The sequence below is a fragment of the Taudactylus pleione genome, unplaced genomic scaffold (genome assembly GCF_031769625.1).
Source record: "Taudactylus pleione unplaced genomic scaffold, aTauple2 ptg000251l, whole genome shotgun sequence".
NCBI lineage: Eukaryota > Metazoa > Chordata > Amphibia > Anura > Myobatrachidae > Taudactylus > Taudactylus pleione.
In genome coordinates, this window is record NW_028284653.1 from 2616536 (window position 1) to 2639271 (window position 22736).

Consider the following 22736-nt stretch of genomic DNA (forward strand, 5'->3'; position numbering starts at 1 on the left):
CAGAGATTATGAGGGTTAATACAAATGGCTAATCACCAGTAAACTGCTCTCTTGGATATTGCTCTGCATGGTCAGAAATACAATTTTGTGATTATTGTAAATTTATTTTTAAAATAGAGAATATATGTTGTTTGTAGGATGTGGTTCTTATGTCTTTGAATATTCGGCCTTTAATGACAGCCATTACAGGAACACTGTAAAATGCGTCAGGTGGCAAGTGGGCAGGACTTGGTTAGTTGCTTCAGTAAAAAAATAGTTTACTGAAATCCTGCTGCAATGTCATAAACAACGGCATTAGAAAATCAATAGTAACAAACTGGTAAGTACTTGCCAAAATGTAACTTAATACAACTATAAAACACTACATAAATAATATCTAATAGATTTTGCATTAGCTACAAGATGGAATATAAAACCTAAAATTATATAATAGTAAAATAGTACCACCAATGAAAATAAATTGCTTTAAATAAAAAACAAGAAAAAATAATTTATATACAAAGTAAGTTTGATAAGAAATTTTAAAACCTTCCTAAACATGGAAGAACTTCCCATCTAACAAACGAAGGTGCTTTTTAGCTCTTGAAAGAATATTTGATGCACTCCTGTATTATAATTTAATTGGTAAAATAAGAAGACAATCCCCCAACTATGGGGTGGGGTGGGGGGTTCTAGGGGTTGATGCTACAAAGACTAAAAAAAAAAAAAGTTTACATGGAAAAATTTTCATCTGCATGTGATCTATTTTGCAGCAAGAAGCACGTGGTTAGATTACAAATTCAGGTACTAGCTCCACATTTCTACTACAGAGACTACAGGCTCTTGATTTTCTATCCTGTTTAATGTGCAGGGACCAATGTAATGTGAACTAATAATAGGCATTTCTTAATTCTGAGTGTGCAGGTCAGTCCTCTAGGATTAATGGTTTATAAAATATACAATATGGTCATAAAGTAAACAATAGTAGACTGCTTTTTGTATTTGGGTTTTGTTATTTTTTTCATGTTTCTTGAACGTAAACATTACTGAAAAGGTGACATATGCCATTATTTTATCCTACTCTAAAATATTCCTTATTTGTGCCAGCCAATAAAGGTTGATTCTTCGTCCTGCGACTTACTTATCCTGCTGACATGTTGCGTTTCCCTGAGAAACTGTGAGACGGCTAAAAACATTCATTTCATTACGGGCCCGGCTTGTTGGGGAAGAAGGAGGTGAGAGACTAGCCTCTGAAGTTCCAGAATCTGAGCTATAAGATAAAAAGAAGATGGAATGCTCACTTCAACAGGTTATAAAATAAGTCAGTAAGGTTAAACGACTCATGCGATACAAGCCTGCTCTCCAAATTTCTATTTAGAGGATTCATATAAAAAACGTCCTGTGAATGCAACAAGGCACAAATACAATATAATGTCATCCATAGACAAAAGAAGCAGAGGCTTACACAAGAACAGAAAAACAAAATACACAGAGTACAAACCTGACATAAGTTTTGGTACAAGCTGTATACAAATTTGCATCATAGGCTGGCTATATTAATCTCATTTTCATTTTTGAAATGTCAAGTACTACTAAAAAACCTCTGTCTTGTCCGCAATGTCAGCATACAACAGAAGCATAGAATCCTGCAGAGAATGTTAAAGGTGAGAGAAACAAAAGAAAACTATATTAAGATGCTACATCTTAAAAAATACATACAGCTTTTGGTCTTTGGTTTTACTGATCTTCTCTCCACTCCGGTCATAAGTTTTTCTTCTTGATGAGGGAGAAGGTTCAGGTACACGCCTCTCAGCCAATGGGGTTTGTTTGGATCTGAAGAATATAACACTAGTCAACAACAAAACACTACATGAAAAATCAATTTTACACAAAGGATTACACTAACACAAACACTTTGCATTTCACGGAAATAAATGAATCCCCAGCAACTAGATAAACAATACCTAGGCTTAGAAATATATGTGTGTATGTATATATATTTATTTATTTTAGATATACCTCTTGGGTGTGCAGTCTCACTCTGACATATGCACTTCTTGGTGTTCAACCATCTAAGGTGTGCATATAACAGAGCGCAACTACACAACGTTGGTACATCTAATTTATAAAATGTCCCCTATTGTGACAAAATAGTTCTATGTAAAGATGATGTAGGGTGAAACAGAATAAATGCACAGATATCACGATGCAGTAGTACAGGCTTTTGCCTACTGTGGATGATGATCATAGCGCAGAGTTCCAAGCTGACATACATCACCTTAAATACCATTGGTCATTTAAGTATTAGTAATTTGAGCTGCCTCGGTCACTGAAGTCCTGACAAATGTCTCCCCTACTTGAAAATCACTAGTGTTTCCTCTTGCAGCTACAGTATGAAGCTGTAACTCAACACCATACACGGCTTGGGCCATGCTGGGATGTTATTTGCGTAATTAACAATATTGCTTTCAAAATACTTGAGATCTCCAATTTACTCAGGTGATTTCACATAAGTTTGTAAACTCAATGCACAATTACGTGTGTTTAATAAATGTAATACGTTTAGTTGATGAAAAACAATACAGAAAATAAAACTTGTGAATATGACATGCACCCCTATCAATCACTACTCCATATACTTCATAACGTCTACTGTGGCGGAAGTCAGAGTCCAACTTTTTCTTTACAGCCAGATAAATTGATCTATTTTTGCTTTAGGGACAGATCTCTTCTAGCTCAGAATTGTAGGGCTTCTTGCATACACTTCATGCTTAAGATATCTCCAGTGACTTTCATTAATATTTAAGTCTAAAGCTAGGTACACACTAGACGACTTATAAACGATTCAACTCCCGGACAAACGATCTAAAGCATACACACTGTGCAACCTACTGAACGACCAACAATATATCTTGCATCGTTTGGTGGTTAGATCATTAACTATATAATGTAACCATATCGTTTGGTCGTTCAGTAGAGCGTACACACCGCACGATCTTAGAGGAATCGTTAACAAGATTGACCAATCTTCTTGCATGTAAAAAAGATCTGAAAATGAATAGTGCAAACGATTTGTCGTTCCGATGAGCCAAATCGTTCAAAATATCGTCTAGTGTGTAGGGTCCTTTAGAACTATGAAGGCCATGCCAAAACTTTAATTATGGTTTCATGTAAGTACTTCATGGTTGATTTTGAATCTTGTGCTTTGGTTCATTATTTTGCTGTCTTCTTTTTTAGTTACATTTCTTAAATGACTCTAGATTAGCTTCAAAATTGTTTAGTATTTAGTGAAATCCAATCTTTCATCCAACTGGCCAATTCCAATGTCTTCCTCCCAAAGTATAATAGATGTAGCACCCTAGTGACTGGCAAGATGTTCTTTTTCTTCTCCTAAGTTTTATCAATATCAACTTCCACAGTTGTAGACTAAATAAATATTAGATTTAGAAGTTTAAAGAAAAGAAACTTTGCAAACCATATCCATTGTACAAGTATTTGATTTTCTTGAGAAAAGGCACATTCCCACTGTAACACTTCCAGGAACGCCATGCTTGCTCATTTTCTAAAGGTAGACTGAAAACATTTAAACATTTACCAAGATGACAGTGAGTTGAAGTTCCATGCGTGTAGCCTCTAATTTCTTGCGACTTCTAAAGCAGGGTACACACCGTTCCTCCAAGCAATTATCTGATCAGTGTGAACCCTGTACCTAGCTTAACAGTATAATATGGGCAGATTATCTATACGTAAAGTTGCTGAAACACCCACTCCTTTAAAGTTTGGGAAAGTGCTTCATCTCTAAAAAAAAATGTTAATCAACGTAGAATGATCAACTTCAAATTATTAGTATGGCCTTACCTTTCCAAGACTCAGGGACAGCAACAATAAATGCTTCTGGGGTTACTTAAAATGCCCTTTCTCCTTGCCCATGATCAAATATTTACGTGTATTTGATTAGCAACAGCTGGTTAAATTCTTTATTGATATGGAAAATTGTACTACTTATTTCACACGTAAATCCTTCATAATTAATTAAATAATGGCATAGTAATGGAAAGCAGCAAAAATATCACAGCTACGTCTCACTAGCTGATTTTGTCAAAAGAAAGACGTAAACTGAACATGGTTTAAAACCTTACAGCCCACCTGTTAGATTGCATACTTCCTATTCTGTAACAAGTATCGTAGACAACAGTGCATTACATAAGAAACCACCATGATTTTAAGGGGGGGCTCAGTTTCTATTAAACAGCATATATCCAAAATAAAAGATGAGCTGTCATATTTACAGAGAACAATGTATATTAATCAATATTTCTGTATATTAATAGTGTGCAAAATTTAATAGTAATCGATAAATAGATCAATTAATGTGCAAAGCCAAGTAATCCTAATGGAAAATCCAGTTGGCAGAGATGAATATGTAAAAAAGTAAGTAAAATAAATGAAATTACCTTACTATAATATTTGCAGCATCATGTTCCGACAAGCTCCAAAAATCTAACAAGATGCTGATGCAAGCTGGGATCTAAGACTATTGATTCTCCATTGAGATTTGCCACAAAAAAACCAAGGCCTTAAAACTTTCTTTACGAACCAGCGGAAGATTCCTGCTAGTTAAGCATCATTTGTTGTAGCTTACTTTAGAGCTTTTGAACAATGCACATGCAACAAACAATTACAGTAGCTGCTGAAACATGCATTAGATGTGAGTATTTCAGGTAATAAATTAATTTCTTTGAGGCAAGACAGTGCTGATGACAGAATCAGCTGCAGAGTGTCACAGTATGCTACAATCATTAATGCAGTGCAGAAAAATAACATTCAGCTCAATCATTAATTTAGAAATTGCTTTGCTTAGTATGTATGAAATCATATGCTTGCATAATGAATTTTGTTAAACTGTAGTTTAGAGTAAAGATCATTACTGTCTGTTAAAATATCACATCATTAAATATTTAGGTGCAAATAAAGGCAAAACAACAATGTAATATAAACATCATACCCATGGGATAATTGACTTCTACCTGCTTTAATGTAAAAAGTGCACTCTCTTGCTTAGTAACAGTATCCTAGTGACAGCAATTTACAGAATATACAGAAATGTGAAGTTTATCTACAGCACCATGAAGCTAATGAGGAAGGCTTGTAAACATTAATACCAACAGGTGTATGATTAATGTATTATCTATATATTTAAAAAAATACAATGTTTATTCACACGTTTATGCTAAACTACAAAAATGCTTGCAGGCACTGAATGTGTGATATTTGTAATGTTCCATGCATTCTCCGAGTCAGTTTAGTACATATATAGATGCAGCAGTAGTTCATGCATATTGTTATTAAATAGACAGGAACAGTCACATGGAAAGCGGTGTGTGTTAATGCATCGCGGACAGACTTACATGCTGCCTATTTTAGAAGGTAAGCCAGATAGTGGGGCCTGGGGATCTTTCTCCCTAACATTACTGCCGCTTGTCTCCACGTGTATCGGAGCTGCTTGCACTTCAGGAACAGGCGGAAGGGGTGTTGACAATCCCATTTCTCCAGTTCCAAGATCAGCAGCATTCTCATTGCTATCTGCATAAAGTAGCTCCAACTGGGTCGTAGTTCTCCTCCGGGCCTGTTTGAAAGAAAACAAGATGTGCTCAATAATGTAAAAAAGGAATTATTACATTTCCTAATGTTATACTGTCATTGCATCCTAAAAATAATCAAATATCCAAGATGTATGTTTTCCATCAGGTTTCATAGATGGTGCAAAACTTAGGGTGTACGATATCGGGCTGATTTGGGCAAACCGGAACGACAAATCGGGCATATAGTGCAATGAGTATGCCCAACTGTGCCCTCGGCCAATCATGCGATATCACGTGAGGCTGTACATATCAATGAATTACTGTGTTCAAGTAAAAAGTTTATTTCTAGGGGTGACCATAAAGTATTTTAATGTGTGTGCCTGTACTACAGACCTATTATTACAGGGTGTTAGAAACATTTTGCTGCATTTTTGTATAGATTGTCAGAAATCCATCTCCATTACCTTGCTCTTCGGCTTCCCCTCACCACACAGTTTCATTAAGTCAGAAGACAAAGAGCTGAAAAAAACAAAAGGTATGAATTACAGCAACATACTGTCTCTAAAAAATATAAAACATCTGAAACATGGGCGGGAACCTTGGGCCTTCAGTGAATATGAAGAAAAGGACTTATCTGAGCATAATCCACTGTTTTCTTATTTCAGTGCTTCATGGCAGCCATTATAATGGGATTTACCCAAGCAAAACCATAGGGATGCCAGAAAGAATAATACAAACAATATGCTGCATAACAAAACATTTATTTAAGTGGTTGTGTGGAAGCCATGTCTCCCAAACAGAGTCGATGGTGAATAATATATCCAACTGATAATGAAGGTATGTATAGATTTCCAGCCTACTTCTGCCTTGCAAAGTGCTGTAAGAGAGGCTTGGGCCATTATTGTCCAGGAAGTTGCTACTACTCGAGTAGTGTGTGCTTTTAGTATTTTTGATATTTTATTCCCATTTCTCATGTATTCCAGTGCACGCATTTCTCTTAACCATTTGGAAATAGCTTGTTTGGAAGCGGCATGATCTTTCAGAAATCCCGTCGGAATTACAAACAATTGTTATGTATTCCTATGATTCTCTGTCCTAGATAATTAACTAGTGTTTGCCCTCATAAGATCTAGAGAATGTGGTTTTCCCCCCATTTCATTCTACGGCTGTGGATAAAAGAATGGCAACACAATTTCCTGATTTATATGTAAAGTCAATGCAACCTTCAGCAGGAAAGTTAGATTGAATCTCAGGACCACTTTATGTTAAAAGACATATAAAAAAGCTTCATTACACCATAGTTACAGAAGTTACTGCCACTAGGAATACGACATAAAATGTTATCCATCTCAGAGGAACTTTTAGCATTAACCATCGATTCTTCTGATGCCAGTTTGGTTTCCAAGAAAGTTCTAAATACAGATACCTGTACCTTGAGTGTGAATAAGGCAGGACAATGTGCATCTTGTCAAGGATGTGTGGAATAATAGCTTGACATGGATTTCTTATCAAGTCACACCATGAAAAAACTCTCTCCAAACTCTGTAATACACTAGTGAAGAGTTTTTTATTGCTTGAGAGTATTAATTACTGACTCAGATACCTCTGTCTCTAAACAGCTTCAATTAAATTTTCAGGCCATCAAATGTAGGTGCTCTCAATTAGGTGAACCCTAAAGCAATAACTTCAGACAGAAAGGTAAAAGCCATGGTTCTTCCAGAAGCATCAATCAAGCTATTGGCAACCACAGATGTTTTTGCCAAAATGAGCTGATGTTACTTCTTGCTATTGATTTTTCGAAAGATGCAGAATGTGAGAGGAAAAGGAGGGACGCATATAGACTAGCTAAATACTCCATGAGACTGACAATGCTTCCACTCCTTCTGTTGCCATGATCTTGTTGCAAGAGAAAAACGTTTGTACTTCAGCTTTTTAATCTACTGCCTATAATGTCCACTCGATAAAACCGAATCTTATCAGTAGCTGGAAGACTTTCTGATTTAGAGACCATTCTCTTGCAATTACTTGTCTTCGGCACTGACAGTCCAACACTACATTCTGTTTGCTGGCTTGATGGGATGCTTATAGTGAATTTATCTTTCTGACCCAGGATAACAGTTTTGCCACTTCCTCCATCACTGCCTTGCTACTGGCGCACCCATAATTTATGAAGGCCACTGCTATCCTGTTCTCTGAAAATATTCTGATATTCTTGCTCAACAACTGTCGACTGTTTGATTCCAAACTGCTCTCACTTCCAGTATACTTATGTGAAGTTTGTTTTTTTTTCCTTGATCATGTCCCTTGTCCTCAGCTTGAGAGGATGTGCATAAAACTGTAAAATGTTCGTATTAACCAGGTTGGATCTAACAGAGACCTCTTTAGTGCCAGCTTATGCCACCAGAGTTCTTGGCTTTTCTTGGTGATAACCTGACATTGCAAACTAAAGAATTCTGCTTGTGACTTCACGGCAATAGGAGTTCTAGTTGAAGATTGCTTATGTGCCATTTTACTGGGAGAACTACTAATATGGCTAACAAGAACATTCCCAAAAGTTTGAAGCCTTTCTTTTCGGTTGTAAGTTCATGAGCTGTACTTGACGTACCAAGCACCGAATTTTTTGATATTTTTCCATTGTATTGTATGGTATTTATCACTCTTCCTAGATATTTAGATAAGTTATTATTTTATTTATTCACAATGTTTTTTATAGAAAATGTATCCCATGTGATGTTATGGCTTTGACGTGTGGTCTGACTTTGGCAACCAAAATGTGACACCTTGTATTCATAATTCCATTATCAATGTCCTTAGTACCTTTCTAAAAGTTATTTCAGATGTTTAGGCTGAAAGGGAGAAAATGTAACTGGAAGTGTTGTCTCAGGATATAGTTTGTTGTACCAGCCACAAGAACATAACAGTTCTGAAGAAAATCTCTCAATGATAGATGCGAGTTAAGAGTCCACTGATTCCATGTGAAACTGATTAGCAGCAATAATTTTTTTCCTTTTCCTCAGGTCCAGAATAGTGCAATAAGATCCTGATAGTTTCTTGCCACGGAAAAGTTTGGAATAAAAGCCTTTGCCCTTCTGATCTAAAGGTGCGTACACACTTAGCGATATTTTACACGATTTGCCCGATTCCAACGCAGCGTGACGACAAATCGTGTAAAATATGCCGAAATTGTGAGTGTCCACTCACAATCACGATGCGCGTCCCCGCAGTTCGTACATCACATCTTCAGATCTGCCGTGCTGTAGGGCAGATTTGCCAATCTGGGACACGATGCACTGGAAAAAGTTAAGGATGCACCATAGATCGTTTGTCACATTGGACACTTTTTACACCAAATTGTGTGCAGGATTGCTGGGGAGATGCTGGGGAGAGTTCAAGGGAAATCGTACACGATGTCGGATCATGAGCACATCACCAAGTGTGTAGGCACCTTAAGAAAACTGAGACAATAGCCTTGGACTTGATTAAGCTTTGTAGACTGTCTAGCAGAGCTTTTAGTTCTGCAGAGACAGTTGGAGCTCTGGACTGTATAAATACATTTCTACTAGGATACTAGTGAACTACTATTCAAAAACCATGTCTTATACTCTTTAAAACCTAGTGATCCTTGATAGAATGTGTCCTTAATTTCTGGTCCCTGCTACTATTAAAGGTGACTGATCATGACAATAATCATTGTGGGGCTCTCGTAGCTTTGAAAAGGCTGTCTAGAAATAGAAGGACAAGTATGCCTATTATATTGCCTTACCATCTCATAATTTTTACATCTCTAGACTGCTGACATAATGAGGAGGGGGGGAGGTTTAAAAAAATCTTGCTCTCCTTGAGACAAATGGATTACACTTTCTTACAGAAAAGTTTTGTATGGAATCTATTTTTTTCTTTAAAAGTCTCATCATATAGGAGATTAGTCATGTCCAGGGATGTAAACAAAAGGCTCCTCTAGCCACTACAACAGATGCCATGGAACTGGCAGCGGTGTACAAGGAAGCTTCACATAAGAAATCAATTACTCTTTGCAAAGTTAAAAAAACTCCTTAGCAGGTATCTGTTTAACTTATCATAGATATCAGTATGAAGAGTTGTTTACTGTAGTCTGAATGCTCTGGATACTGAGGCTAAGGTACTGTTTATATATTCAACATATGTTCTCTATTAATGTTTATATAATCTATATTTTTTGTAGGTTTTACTGTGTCTAGTTTTAAGAAATATTGCTTTTTGGTTTAAAAGAGAAGCCCTGTACATTCCTTATCAATAAACAGCTCTACATATGTTTATTTAAATCTATTATAACACCAAATTAGCACAGTCAGTTTCCCTTTTTATTTTTATTATTTTATAGCTAGACAAGCAACTGGCTTTATATGACTAGCAGCAGGAACATCAAAAATAAAGTTGAAACTCATGCAGTGTCTAAACACTTCTCTGAAAAAACATAACTCCAACCCAGAAAACCTTACTTATAAGGCGATAGAGTTGGTCGAGCCGGGAGAAAGAGGTGGTAATACTCTTAATAAACTTTCAAAAAGGAAGATGTTTTGGATTTTCAAGCTGCAAATGATGTTACTGCTTGGCTTTAATGAAAGTTTTGAAATTGCCCCATTCCTTTAAAACTCCTTTAAAGTACTAGCGTGATTCCTCGTTCTGTCTGGATTTTATTCTTGATATGTTTATTTTTGATTATATGTATATATATATATATATATATAATTTATTTTTTTATAACTCATTTAGAATATATATTCTCAAATTTGTAACATTTTATAGCCCCCTTGATATACCACGTTCCATATACCTTTTTCTGCACCAGTCACTTTTTTGCTCAGGTCACCTTATGATATATATTACTGAAGATTTATTTTCTCTTTAGTATGGAGTCCAATATCATCTATACCAGATGGCATCGCTCTCAAAATGGCCACCTATATTGAGAAGATGGGCCTCTAAGAAAAGGGCCGAATCATCAGTTCGTTCTGGCCGTTTTTCATTATATACCAAGACTTCCTATATAACATTCTCACACTCTGGAGCCACCCGCTTGGTCCACCAACTCTTTCTTCTTCGAATGTGCATGGCGGTTTGTGTCCATTAATGTTTGCCCACATCGCGGCTGTGTCACATGCCGCGGCGGAGGTGACGTCACCGGCTAGTATGGTGGTGTGTTCCAGGAGCATTTCACAGCCAGATATGATGGCGGTGCGCTCTATATGCTGTTCACCACTGTCTCTGTTCCAAAAGGATCTACCCTGTTTAAGCCCCCTAATTATCGGGGATTTTATTAGAGGTGGTGACCTCTGCCATTATATAGGTCCTGATACATTTATATATAGCCTAAAGGTGTTTAGTTCATTTAGATTTTGCCACAGGATGTGATGTCATCACTGTATACCCTGTGAAGCATCAATCTTTAATTGGATATGTAGGTATAAATTTGATGAAGTCTGGCCATTGAAAGACAAAACGCGTTGGTACTGCTGAACCTGTACCCCTTTTAATGGATAGATAAGCTCTTTTATTATGTTTAACATCTTGTATGTGTGTTTTTTTAGCCATTTGTAGGCCGCTGCTCAATTACATCTGTTTATTTTTTACCTTTAATACCCGTGACTGTGGATTATTCATGGGAATGTTCTGTTCCCAATCAGGTTATATGTAAAATATGCACTAAGTATGAGGTATTAAAAAATGGTACACACTATGGGCCGTATTCAATTGCCAGCGAAAAGCAGAGATCGGCGAATAGTTCTCGCCAGTGATGTAATTTCGCCAGGGGAGAGCTGTTCCCTGTATTCAATTGCAAAGACTTTTAGCCGGAGCGAAAAGTCTGCGCCTTGTAAGCAGCGGAAAAGATTCGCCTGTGAATGGAGGCTGAAAAAAGTGTAGAATTGGGGGTTTGGGGTGCAAAGTTGCAGCAATAAACCTTGCAGCCTTGGGACAGTCCCCTAAAGGTAAACTGCTTAAAAAAAAGTTACAAATTTACTTATCACCCCTAAAAAGTACTTTCGTTTTGGGGGCCAAAAAAAACAAAGTTGGGGGACAAAGTTAAAAATTAGCGAAATAGACTCCAGGGGGTCACGCAAGTATGCCCAAGCTTTTTCTGGGATTGTAGGTGTTTGCTGAAGGTGCATTTTTTAAAACATCGTTTTAGCGGTTTTTAACCATGCTTGCACCCATTTTCATATACCCCAAATTTGCTGGGACTACTTATTTTTTCCCAAAAAAATTGCTAAATGCTATTCTTCACCACTTGTGCAGACGCTAAATAGCACTAATTGAGAGCATTTAAGCACCCCAAATAACTTCAGCAGGGAAATTCGGGGATATCTATAGTGATCCCCCATGTCAGTGCATCTTTTGGGAGAAGTCAGGAAGACTTTCCCATTTCTGACAGGACTTTTTACCGATTTGAGTTTCGCTGGGACGCGTTCTTGCGTCCTTTGCAACTGAATAGGGCGAAAAGTAGTGACGAGCGCGATACTTTTCCGGAGGCAAAACAAGCAATGACGGCGAAAACTCCAGCACTTTTCGCCGACAATTGAATACGGCCCTATGTTGCACTCTCTTTTTTTTATTTTTCATATACCATGAATCCAATGAGGGTCATTTGACCGAAGATTTTATTACCAGATAAGTTGTTTCAATATTATCGCAAGCAAACACATTCAGGCGCTCATATTACTCTTCACCATCTATGTGTGTGTGTGTATATGTATATATATATATATATATATATATATATATATATATACATACATACATATATACATACAGTCAGGTCCATAAATATTGGGACATTGACAGAATTTTCAGATTTAGGCCTCTATTCACCACCACAATGGTTTTGAAATGAAACAAACAAAACGTGCTTTAACTGCAGACTTTCAGATTTAATTTGAGGGTAATTACATCCAAATCGGGTGAACGGTGTAGGAATTACAACGGTTTCAATATGTGCCTCCCACTTTTTAAGGGGCCAAAAGTAATGGGACTATCAACTCAAAAGCCATTTCATGGACAGGTGTGGGCTAGTCCCTCATTATTTCATTATCAATTAAGCAGGTAAAAGGTCTGGAGTTGATTCTAGGTGTGACATTTGCATTTGGAATCAGTTGCTGTCAACTCTCAATATGAGACCCAAAGAGCTGTCACTATCAGTGAAGCAAGCCATCATTAGGCTGAAAAATCAAAACAAACCCATCAGAGAGATAGCAAAAACATTAGGTGTGGCCAAATCAACTGTTTGGAACATTCTTAAAAAGAAAGAACGCACCAGAGAGCTCAGCAACACCAAAAGACCCGGAAGACCACGGAAAACAACTGTGGTGGATGACAAAAGAATTATTTCCCTGGTGAAGAAACACCCCTTCATAACAGTTGGCCAAATCAAGAACACTCTCCAGGACGTAGATGTATATGTGTCAAAGTCAACAATCAAGAGACGACTTCACAAGAGTGAAAATAGAGGGTTCACCACAAGATGCAAACCATTGGTGAGCCACAAAAACAGGAAGACCAGATTAGAAAAGAAAAGGAAGGAAAAGATTAATATGGGCAAAAGAACACAGATATACATTGGACAGAGGAAGATTGGAAAAAAGTGTTATGGGACAGACTAATCGAAGTTTGAGGTGTTTGGATCACACAGAAGAACATTTGTGAGACGCAGAGCAAGTGAAAAGATGCTGGAAGAGTGCCTGACGCCATCTGTCAAGCATGGTGGAGGTAATGTGATGGTCTGGGGCTGCTTTGGTGCTGGTAAAGTGGGACATTTGTACAAGGTAAAAGGGAATTTGAACAAAGAAGGCTATCACTCCATTTTGCAATGCCATACCCTGTGGACAGCGCTTGATTGGAGCCAATTTCCTCCTCCAACAGGGCAATGACCCAAAGCACACCTCCAAATTATGCAAGAACTATTTAGGGAAGAAGCAGGCAACTGGTATTCTGTCTGTACTAGAATGGCCTGCGCAGTCATCAGATCTCAATCCTATTGAGCTGTTGTGGGAGCAGCTTGACCATATGGTACGCAAGAAGTGCCAATCAAGCCAATCCAACTTGTGGGAGGTGCTTCAGGAAGCATGGGGTCAAATTTCTTCAGATTACCTCAACAAATTAAAAGCTAGAATGCCAAAGGTCTGCAATGCTGTAATTGCTGCAAAAGGAGCATTCTTTGACGAAAGCAAAGTTTGAAGGACAAAATTATTATTTCAAATAAAAATCATCATTTCTAACCTTGAGAATGTCTTGACTATATGTTCTATTCATTTTGCAACTCATTTGATAAATAAAAGTCAGTTTTCATGTAAAACATATTATATATATATATATATATATATATATATATACATACACATACACACACACACACACACACACACACACAACCACTCACATCCCAAATGTAAACAACTGCTGGGGTGTTCATAAAAGGGTTATTATTCCAATTGTATAAAACAGTCCCCCCAAATCTACACATAGATCCTGTTTGGTAGTGATGGCACTCGCCAGACTTATATGTAAAGCATAACACAGTGCATTTATTGTCCAAACAAAAACACAAAATCACATGAACATACCACCAACATTTCGGTCCCACCTGGGACCTTTGTCAAGGCAGTGACATCAGAATACACCATCAATGTTGCATAGGTTCAGAAGAGCACTGGAAAATACAGAGCAGTCTCCCCGGGACCCCATACTTATACCCTGATCTACAGGAGTCAACAAACTTGGCGCCAAACAGCGTCATGCACTCACTGCATGATATCACTTCCGGTCGCGGCGGCTAACCAGAAGTAGCTGTCCGCGAACCCAGAAGTGGTCGGTGCAACCTCTCAAAATGCTCCAGGGCACATGTCAGAAAATCCAAACATAATCAAGGAAAGATATTCAGGGAAATTAGGGTACAGTGGGAGCCACAGGGGTACATGCAGAACAAACAAATGGGAGAAAAATACCAACATTAAAATAAAATTGAGGAAAAAACATCAATGTAAATAAATAAATGAATAAAATAAAAGTCAATAAAGATTAGCACTCCACAAAAAAGTCTCCCAAGACATCAGAGAGTCCCACCAAAATACTAGAGCACAAAAATCCGCACAAAAATCTTATAAAAAAATTATCAAAAGTTATTCTCAAAATTTACACCATACTTACGGTAGATCACAGCAAAATATTATCAAAAATTTATATGTACACCATACTTACTGTAGAAAAAGAGAAACAAAATAGGTACAAGGCAGAAAACAATGGGCGGAGGAAAAAAAGCAAGAGAGCAAATCAGGCCAGATGACATTCCAAAAAAATACAAAAATTATTTTTTTAGAAAATATATTTTAGAAAAATTGAGAGCGGCTTGTTCTTATTCATGCCTCTAGGGGCAATAGTATCAAGTCGATCTGCTTTCTCTCTTCCGTAATAGAAGTCCTCAGTCCCCACCCCTAGGTAGAGGTGGAATCCAGTCGATCAATTTACGTCGTAGGTTGGTGACCTGAAGTCCACTTTATAAAAAATGGCGAGAGACGGGCAGTTGTGCAGAGCCTGTTTCAATAGCCATACGGATTGTGGCACGGTGGTTAGACATAATTTCGCTGACATGAGAAACCTTTTTGTTATGGTTGTATTGCCGCATCTGTTCTATGCTGTTATTAACTTACTTTGAGAAGTATTGGATGTTAATGGGAGTGCTGGACCCTGGATATTAATAAAAAATAATACATACATATATATATATATATATATATATATATATATTTATATTTTTTTTTTATTTTTTTTTTTCCTTTCTTCTTCTAGCGCCAGGAATAGAAGCAATTAGTGAGAAATCACTAGTTTACTTCACCAGCTTTTTCCTTGTTATATATATCATCAACTTTATCCAAATCAGACTTTCTGGGTGCCTCTTCCATTTCTCCAGAATCCTCACTGGAGGTAATTTTCTCAGCTCCTGAAGAATCTCATTCTGACTGAGAATATCTACCTTCCACCATTGCACCTCTTAAAGACCTTGGTATTTGAAACCCCTTTTTAGCATTATGATCATCCCCGGTAACAAAAGCTTATTTCATCCATGAATTAAGATCTATAAACTGTTCAGGAGGCTGAATTATCTCCTTCGCCTGGGAACTACACGAAGAAAAAATATTTTTGCAAGTTTATCACGTGCAACACACAACTTGTGAAATTGTAATCTTTTTTACCACAGGACTTCAAACAATACAGACCAATAAATATCCTAGTGCTAAGTACCTGCTTAAACGCATAGGAATAGGAAAACACCCCTAATATAGAGCTTACCTCAATGTGGTGTATTTCGGCTGACAAATCTGCAGAAAGCTTGCCCCAGCCTGTCATTGATATTTAGGGAATCTGCCTTAAAAGACCACCACACAACATGTCAATGTGGTTGAGGTCTGGGCCATGAGTTGGCGGTAGATTTGCTTAAGAACATTATCATGTAACAATCCAATTTCATCCAAGCTTCACATGTCTGACAGATGGCCCTAGATTTTCTACAGCCTACTCCAGCATAAGAGGAGTCAAAAAGACTGTCAGACACAACCCCAAAACTATACAGAACAGAAATAAATAAAATCTAGATGCTGTGTTACTGATTTCTTATTTTAACATTTTTTTTTTTGGAAACAGCTAGAATTACCATGGTAGATGTGTAAGGCACCACATTAGGTAGTGAATAGATTTCAAACAAGCATTCAACAATGTCCCATGGGTGTATATCTAACTTTCCGAACGAAACATCACTCAGACAACATACCTGCCTTCTGTGCCAGGACTTTGTAAAGATCCTTCCTCATCACTACTATAGTCAGGATTTTCTAAAATAAAAAAAAAAAATTTTAAAAACATATCCAATGTAGGAGATGAATAATAATAAGAATAATAATAAAACCTCAAATAGCTAGATGTGTTACTCGCATATCATTAGGCATCTACACTAAAACCGGAACCCCACATAAAGCCTAAAAAGTAGAAATGGGCGAAGTTCACTGTTAATACTAAATCCGGTCTTTTATCTGTGATGTTCAATTCACCTAACCTGACATGACACCTTAAGACTCCAACAGCCACATTGCAACATTTTGTATACCACTAATGCTGGCCTGATTCAAACAGATAGTGGTGTAGTCAAAGTTCCCCCCTGTATACTTCACAGTGTATGCAAATGCCGTGACAGTCATTAGAAACATAGAACAATTATCTAAATCAGTGTGACTAATACATACTGCAAATAGTACAGCAGAGCTAAGAAAGAAACAGGATTTCTACATAGCATAGTGACTATCGCCCAATGTTAAGCTGCATATACACGGTATGATCTGTACCACCAACGACTTGAAAGTTATCTTTCAGTGAAGTCATCCTGCCACATCTCCGAACAGGCAAAGTTGACAATATGACAATATGGTGCAAGTTGGCCTGCATGTAAGGATGACCATAGATATCGTTATCATTTATGCAGGAACGTGCATCATTGATAGTTCACTGCATGAAAATGAACAATATGAACAATATATCGTTGAACGTTATTATTCATAGATATCGTACCATGTGTGCACAACTTTAGATTTTACAGTTGTTTTATTACTTATACGGTTTAACAGATTACTGATTCCTTAAAATAACAACAAACACAACAGTGAAAAGCATAGACCAAATGCTGCACTAAAAAGATTACAAAAGATAAGCAACATTAGGACAAGGAGGTTGCTGCAACATGTAGTGTCTACCCTGTTTAGGTTAATTGTTGCATTTAACAAATTGTAGATGTTTTCAACTGTAGAAAACAGATAAAAGTCTATTTTTTTTAAATGAGTAGAAAGGCTTCTAAAATTAAAGTTTTTCCCAAATTCCATGGCCACTCTGCAAAAGCTTTGAGAAAAGGTCAACCTATCCCTGCAAATGAACAAAGATGTGAAATACCCAAATTATCCTTTGTATGAATTTCCCTGGGTAACTAATGAAGCAGTCCTTGATATGAGCGTCATACTCTGTGTGCTAATTTATTACAGGCCAAGACATTTTTAACAAAAATACAACTGTGCCATATAAATAAAAAAGTACTATCTGCCAAGCACCTACTTTTTACAAGCTGTTATTCCATGAGTAAGCTTACCTTAATGAATTTTAATGAAGTGTGCCCTTCTCATCCAAAAAACAAATTCATTTGGTTTGAACTACTGTGTATACATTATTATAAACACGTGGGTGTTAAAACTGTTAAAAAAGATGGCTTATTGCTTCTAAGTAAGCTGAAAGGATTAATACAAGGAGGCGAGACCTGGGAATGTAATGTTATGGTGAGATAAAATCCTAAAACTGAAATGTTAAAGGTGAGCTAAGTCTCATAGATGAAGCCATATTATCAGCATTCAGCTGTTAATATCTTGTTTAATGTATAACAGGGAAGGAGGCTGGAAAAGTGTGGCTACAGAGATGTCATCATAGTAGGACATGCAACATGAGCACATTCTCAGAAGGTCTGCGTGGTCTTCTGGTTAGTGCTTTTTATGGATAATTAGTAAGTCATGCATTTGTATAACACATAACAAGCTAAAGGCATACTTACCAAGCGGAATGCTATCTAGGTCTGTATAAGTTAAAGCAACAAGGAAACAAAAACCAACACCACAATCAAAACAGATCCATCTGCTGAGTGGAACAAACGCCATTCTCAAAAATAAATTTACTTAAAGATCACATGAAAGAAATAAGGAAATACAGTTGTGAGAGAAAAGCCAATTTGTTGAGGAATAAGGATGTGAAGTACATTACCAAAATGGTAGTGAAGATATTGCTTGCTTAATTAGCTTAGTACAACATTTACTTCTTAATTTAAGAACTGTTAAGGGCAAACCAGAGATGGTAACACTTGCTACAAGATGTGCATTGGTGATATCTTCAGAACTTGAAGGTGTCTCTTCGCATAATCACAGCGATAAAACACCCTTTTGAAAAAGTTGCCAGGTTCAAATTAAAGTTAAAGCAAATAATGACAAAAACATCCATGAGACATTTTGCTATAATTGTACTTTTGTAAACAAGCTGATTTATTTCAGAGTTCCTAGAACGCACATGAATGAAATTTAAACACTATCTTGAAAAAGAGAATAAAACTATTTTCTGTGTGAAACAAACATAATGTGCATGGAAATCTGTCAGGTAACTAGCTATCCATTTAAATTGTATTATTCCTACCAGATGCCCTTTTTAAATCCACCTAATTTTTGTAGGAGACACTAGCCATACTTGCCTAATAACTGCTATTCAGTTCTGACAATTACAGCTGCAGGATCTAAACTGCTATAGACTCCTGGCTGCACGCCCCTGAGCTCCAGCTTATCCACAATCAAGATACTTATGCACAGAATGGGCTATATTTCAAAACATGTAGTATAACTCATATTATAATGTTCTATCACAGCAAATCAGATCAAAGTTTATCATAATCAGCATTGTTGAAACAGGAGCACAAGGGAGCTGCAACCCTGAATCTGTTAAAAGCATCAATAATTTTCTACTAAACCACAACAGCTATGCTCATTCCGCAGTAGCAAGATAAATACATATATTTAAAAAAATGGTCACATGTTTTCTACAATTGAACTGTATTTATCAAGGATTTACAGGCATATACAGTAAGTGGAGCAAGCCACTTCATAACTAGTACTAAATGTACGAGTCATAAATTCTATAAGACGGGTGTTTGAACACTGAGCAGGTAACGTGCAAATTTACTGGAAGCACATAAATACAGTACTTATTTATAGAGCCTATCTTGAGAAAGCAGAGCCAGTTACAATATATGGATCCCAGCGGTCAGAATCCCGACGCCGGCATCCCGACCGGTTACAATCCCGACTCCTCCTGTTAAGTAAGCCTAACCTAACTCTCCCCGCAGCCTAAACCGAACCTCCCCACCTAGTGCCTAAACTTGACCCTAACCCTCCCCCTAACCCCAGTACTTACCTTCACGATCCGGCGTGTCTGCATTCAGAACACCAGTATCCTAGCTCTCGGGATTATGATCACATCCCTATCCAAACAGCCTAAACCAGGATGTTGCCACCTTTTTTGGACTGGAACTGTCCAAAGGCAAAATAAGCGTTTGATAGACCATGGGAAGACTGTCAGGTATTTACCAGCCGGCGTCGGGATCTCCTCCTGTCGGGCTTCTCCTGTCTGGTATTTACTATTTACAGCCACCGGTATTTCATACCGATCCCTTTGACTCCACCTGATAAGCCCTGCTGGTTGGTGACATTTCTGAATTACAGCAGTATGACCGTAAAATTGTTATGTATTTCCAACCAGCATATACTATAATTTTCCTCAGCCATGAGCACGGCCAATATTGGTGTTGCCACTAACCATGTCTATTTATGGTGTATGGAGTGCATCCCCAATCATTTAAGAGTTGGCTCCTATGAATATGATGATTTCACTATCTAAACTATCTAACTATTGGAAAATACAATTATTAGAGCTTCTCAAACTGTACTTGCTTTCTCTCTAGTTTAACAACACTATTATATATAGGAAGAGGAAAAGATGTCATCTGTAAGTTCTAGATTTCTATAAAAGCTAACAATTCAGGTTGGATGACATCGAAAATGTAATTTCTTCAACAGTTTGGCAAATCCTTTGTTCAGTAACTTTAGACAAATGAGGACAATCTCAGATAACAACAGTGCTGTGATTTTGCCTCCAGTAGTGAATTGTATGTGTGGGGTTAGTGAAAAGTTTAGAATTGCTACTATAAATGTATTATGGCAGTAAACATTTGAATGAATATTTACTTTTCATGTGATCTTTAAAATATATAAGGAATAGATGCTGTATTGGATTATGTTATTATAGGGAACAACATAATTCAAAATCACTGGTGTACAGTGTTTTATGTCAAAAAGTGTTATAGTATTTTTGTTCTTTTTATGTTTTAAATCAAACTGTTACTATAGGATTGTTCGGATTCTTTTATCTCAATAAAATGTTAAACATTTTCCCAGAAACAATACATTTAACACCCCTGCAGCAATTACACCTCAACAAAAAGAAATCCGAAATAATATGTATTTAAATGGGACCACACTTGGCACTAAAATGTTAAAAGGAACAATATATACAGCCTGTACCTAAAAAGTAAGGCCTAAGTTATATTATAGTTTGGACTTAATACATAATAAATAGTAATGAAGGAACTTAATAATCCTAATGGTTTAATAAACAAAAGCCAACCATCTATTTGATGGAGTAATTAGGCCATTACCTATCTATGGTTATTTCAATTTAGAACAACAGAGCAAGAAATATAGCAGGTCTGTGTCAGATTAGTGGATACAAACAAGGAGAAATTAAATTGTTTCAAATAACTATTCCTAATATGCTTTACTGAATGATGTTAAGTACATAATTTCTATGAAACTAATCACAAACAGTTTCAGAGATGTATATTCCACATACTTTAGCACCAAATAGAGTAGAGAACAAAAATAAAAAACTTTTACTAAACAATAATCGTAGCCATTCTATGGATTTTAATTTGCTGCAATCATATATAAAAAATATATTTTTAAAATGTTTATGAAAACTTAAAAAAATGTATATAAATGAAAAAAATGTATTTACAATAACAAAATACAGCCAGCATAACTTAATAGATTACTTTTTAAAACCAGAACGTCATGCAATAACGTCATACAGCATTTACTCAATATCATAATTGCTTTTACATTTTTTAGACATGCATAAATTCAGGCATGCAATAAAAGCAAATGTATAATAACTCACCTTGTAATGCATGACCCAGAAGAGCATCAAGTTCAGGATTTAGTTCTGCTTTTTCCTTTAACATATGGAATAAAAGCTGGTTTTGAGTTGCACTTGTGATTTCAGTTTGTTTCAGACGTCCTTCTAGAATTTTAATTTGAGCCTCTCTCTGGGCTGCTAGGAGACCCTGTAAGTCAATTATAAAATATTAAGAAACACAGATTGAAACTAAAATTCAATTGTTAATTAGTAGTCTTTCACCAGAAACAGCACTTGTCTCCCCAGCAGCTGGGCTAATACATTTAACAGTAGAAAACAAAACATTTTTAAAATCTAACCCCCTGCAGAACTGAAGAGGGTTAAACCTCTTCATCACTGAGGCTTTACTCACCCCTGTGCTGAGCCTATTTTAGCACTTTTTGATAGGTCATGTTCCATCATCAATATCAGTAATAAGTACCCAAACAAATGAATCCATTTTTTTTAAGAAGACTTTGAATTTTCAGAATAAAGCATTAGTTTGCTTATTCCTCCTGACAAAGCATATAAAATCTACCCAAATTGGCCAAAAGTGTTTGTGGTTTTTTATTGCAAGAATTTTTTTTTTTAATAAATGCCACCAAGTAATACTTTCTGGTTCTTGTTTTGACACTAATTTGCCTTTCCAAAACGAGCCAGATTCTACACAACCAATATGAATGAAACACATAAGCTGTGTAGAAATAATATGGTAGTCCAAAAAGACAAATTTTGAAAAGTGGACAACCAAACACTTTAATTTCAAGCCAGGATGGAGGAGAGCTGGTCATTAAATCCCTACCACCTCTGGGCCTAACAATTTCTGTAGTATAGGACATTATTGTGTGGTGATCATCAAACAATAACTACTAAGATGGAACAGCACTTGAAAGAAGGAGCTCCCCTCTTTCAAATAAATGCGTCCCTAAATTTGCTTAAGCCAGGATGGGTGGCGATCCCAATGTCATCATCAGGCTCTGAGGAGTCTTTTAGATAGGCTTTCCTTTTGGAAGTATATTTATACAAATATATTTTATCAGAATATCCTCACCCCTTAAAAGCCACTTGCAGCGCCATCTCCCTTTTCCTCTCTAGTACTTCATGTGGAACTGGCCAACAGGTTCTGAATATTCACTGCGTATTTTTCGCAGAGCTCCATCATGCAGTAACCTGCGCCACTCCTACTGACTAATGTTGCACACTCATTTTCTAGATAATTTCTTAAAATAAGGTAGGTTTATAATTGCCATGATCAATAAACACCAAATGAACAGACCATGTCATCTTAAAATGTATTTAGTTTTCTATACTAAACTGTATAAAAGCCAAATGTGTGTTCCCAATACATTA

The 22736-nt window shown here is 36.7% G+C and overlaps 1 protein-coding gene across 10 annotated transcripts in view; it reads right to left on the reverse strand.

The window, feature by feature from the left end:
* Positions 1-22736, reverse strand: part of KIF21A (kinesin family member 21A) — a 172540-nt gene that overhangs the window by 14071 nt on the left and 135733 nt on the right. For 4 of the 10 annotated variants that reach the window (XM_088480179.1, XM_088480183.1, XM_088480181.1 and 1 more), the window contains 7 exons: positions 21390-21555; positions 18169-18189; positions 16357-16417; positions 6026-6080; positions 5388-5605; positions 1699-1812; positions 1121-1249 (listed from right to left, as the gene is read on the reverse strand). In XM_088480179.1, the coding sequence (XP_088336305.1) occupies positions 1121-1249; positions 1699-1812; positions 5388-5605; positions 6026-6080; positions 16357-16417; positions 18169-18189; positions 21390-21555 (764 nt within the window). The remainder of the gene's footprint in view (positions 1-1120; positions 1250-1698; positions 1813-5387; positions 5606-6025; positions 6081-16356; positions 16418-18168; positions 18190-21389; positions 21556-22736) is intronic. The other 6 variants (XM_088480186.1, XM_088480185.1, XM_088480188.1 and 3 more) reach the window with 3 other exon arrangements.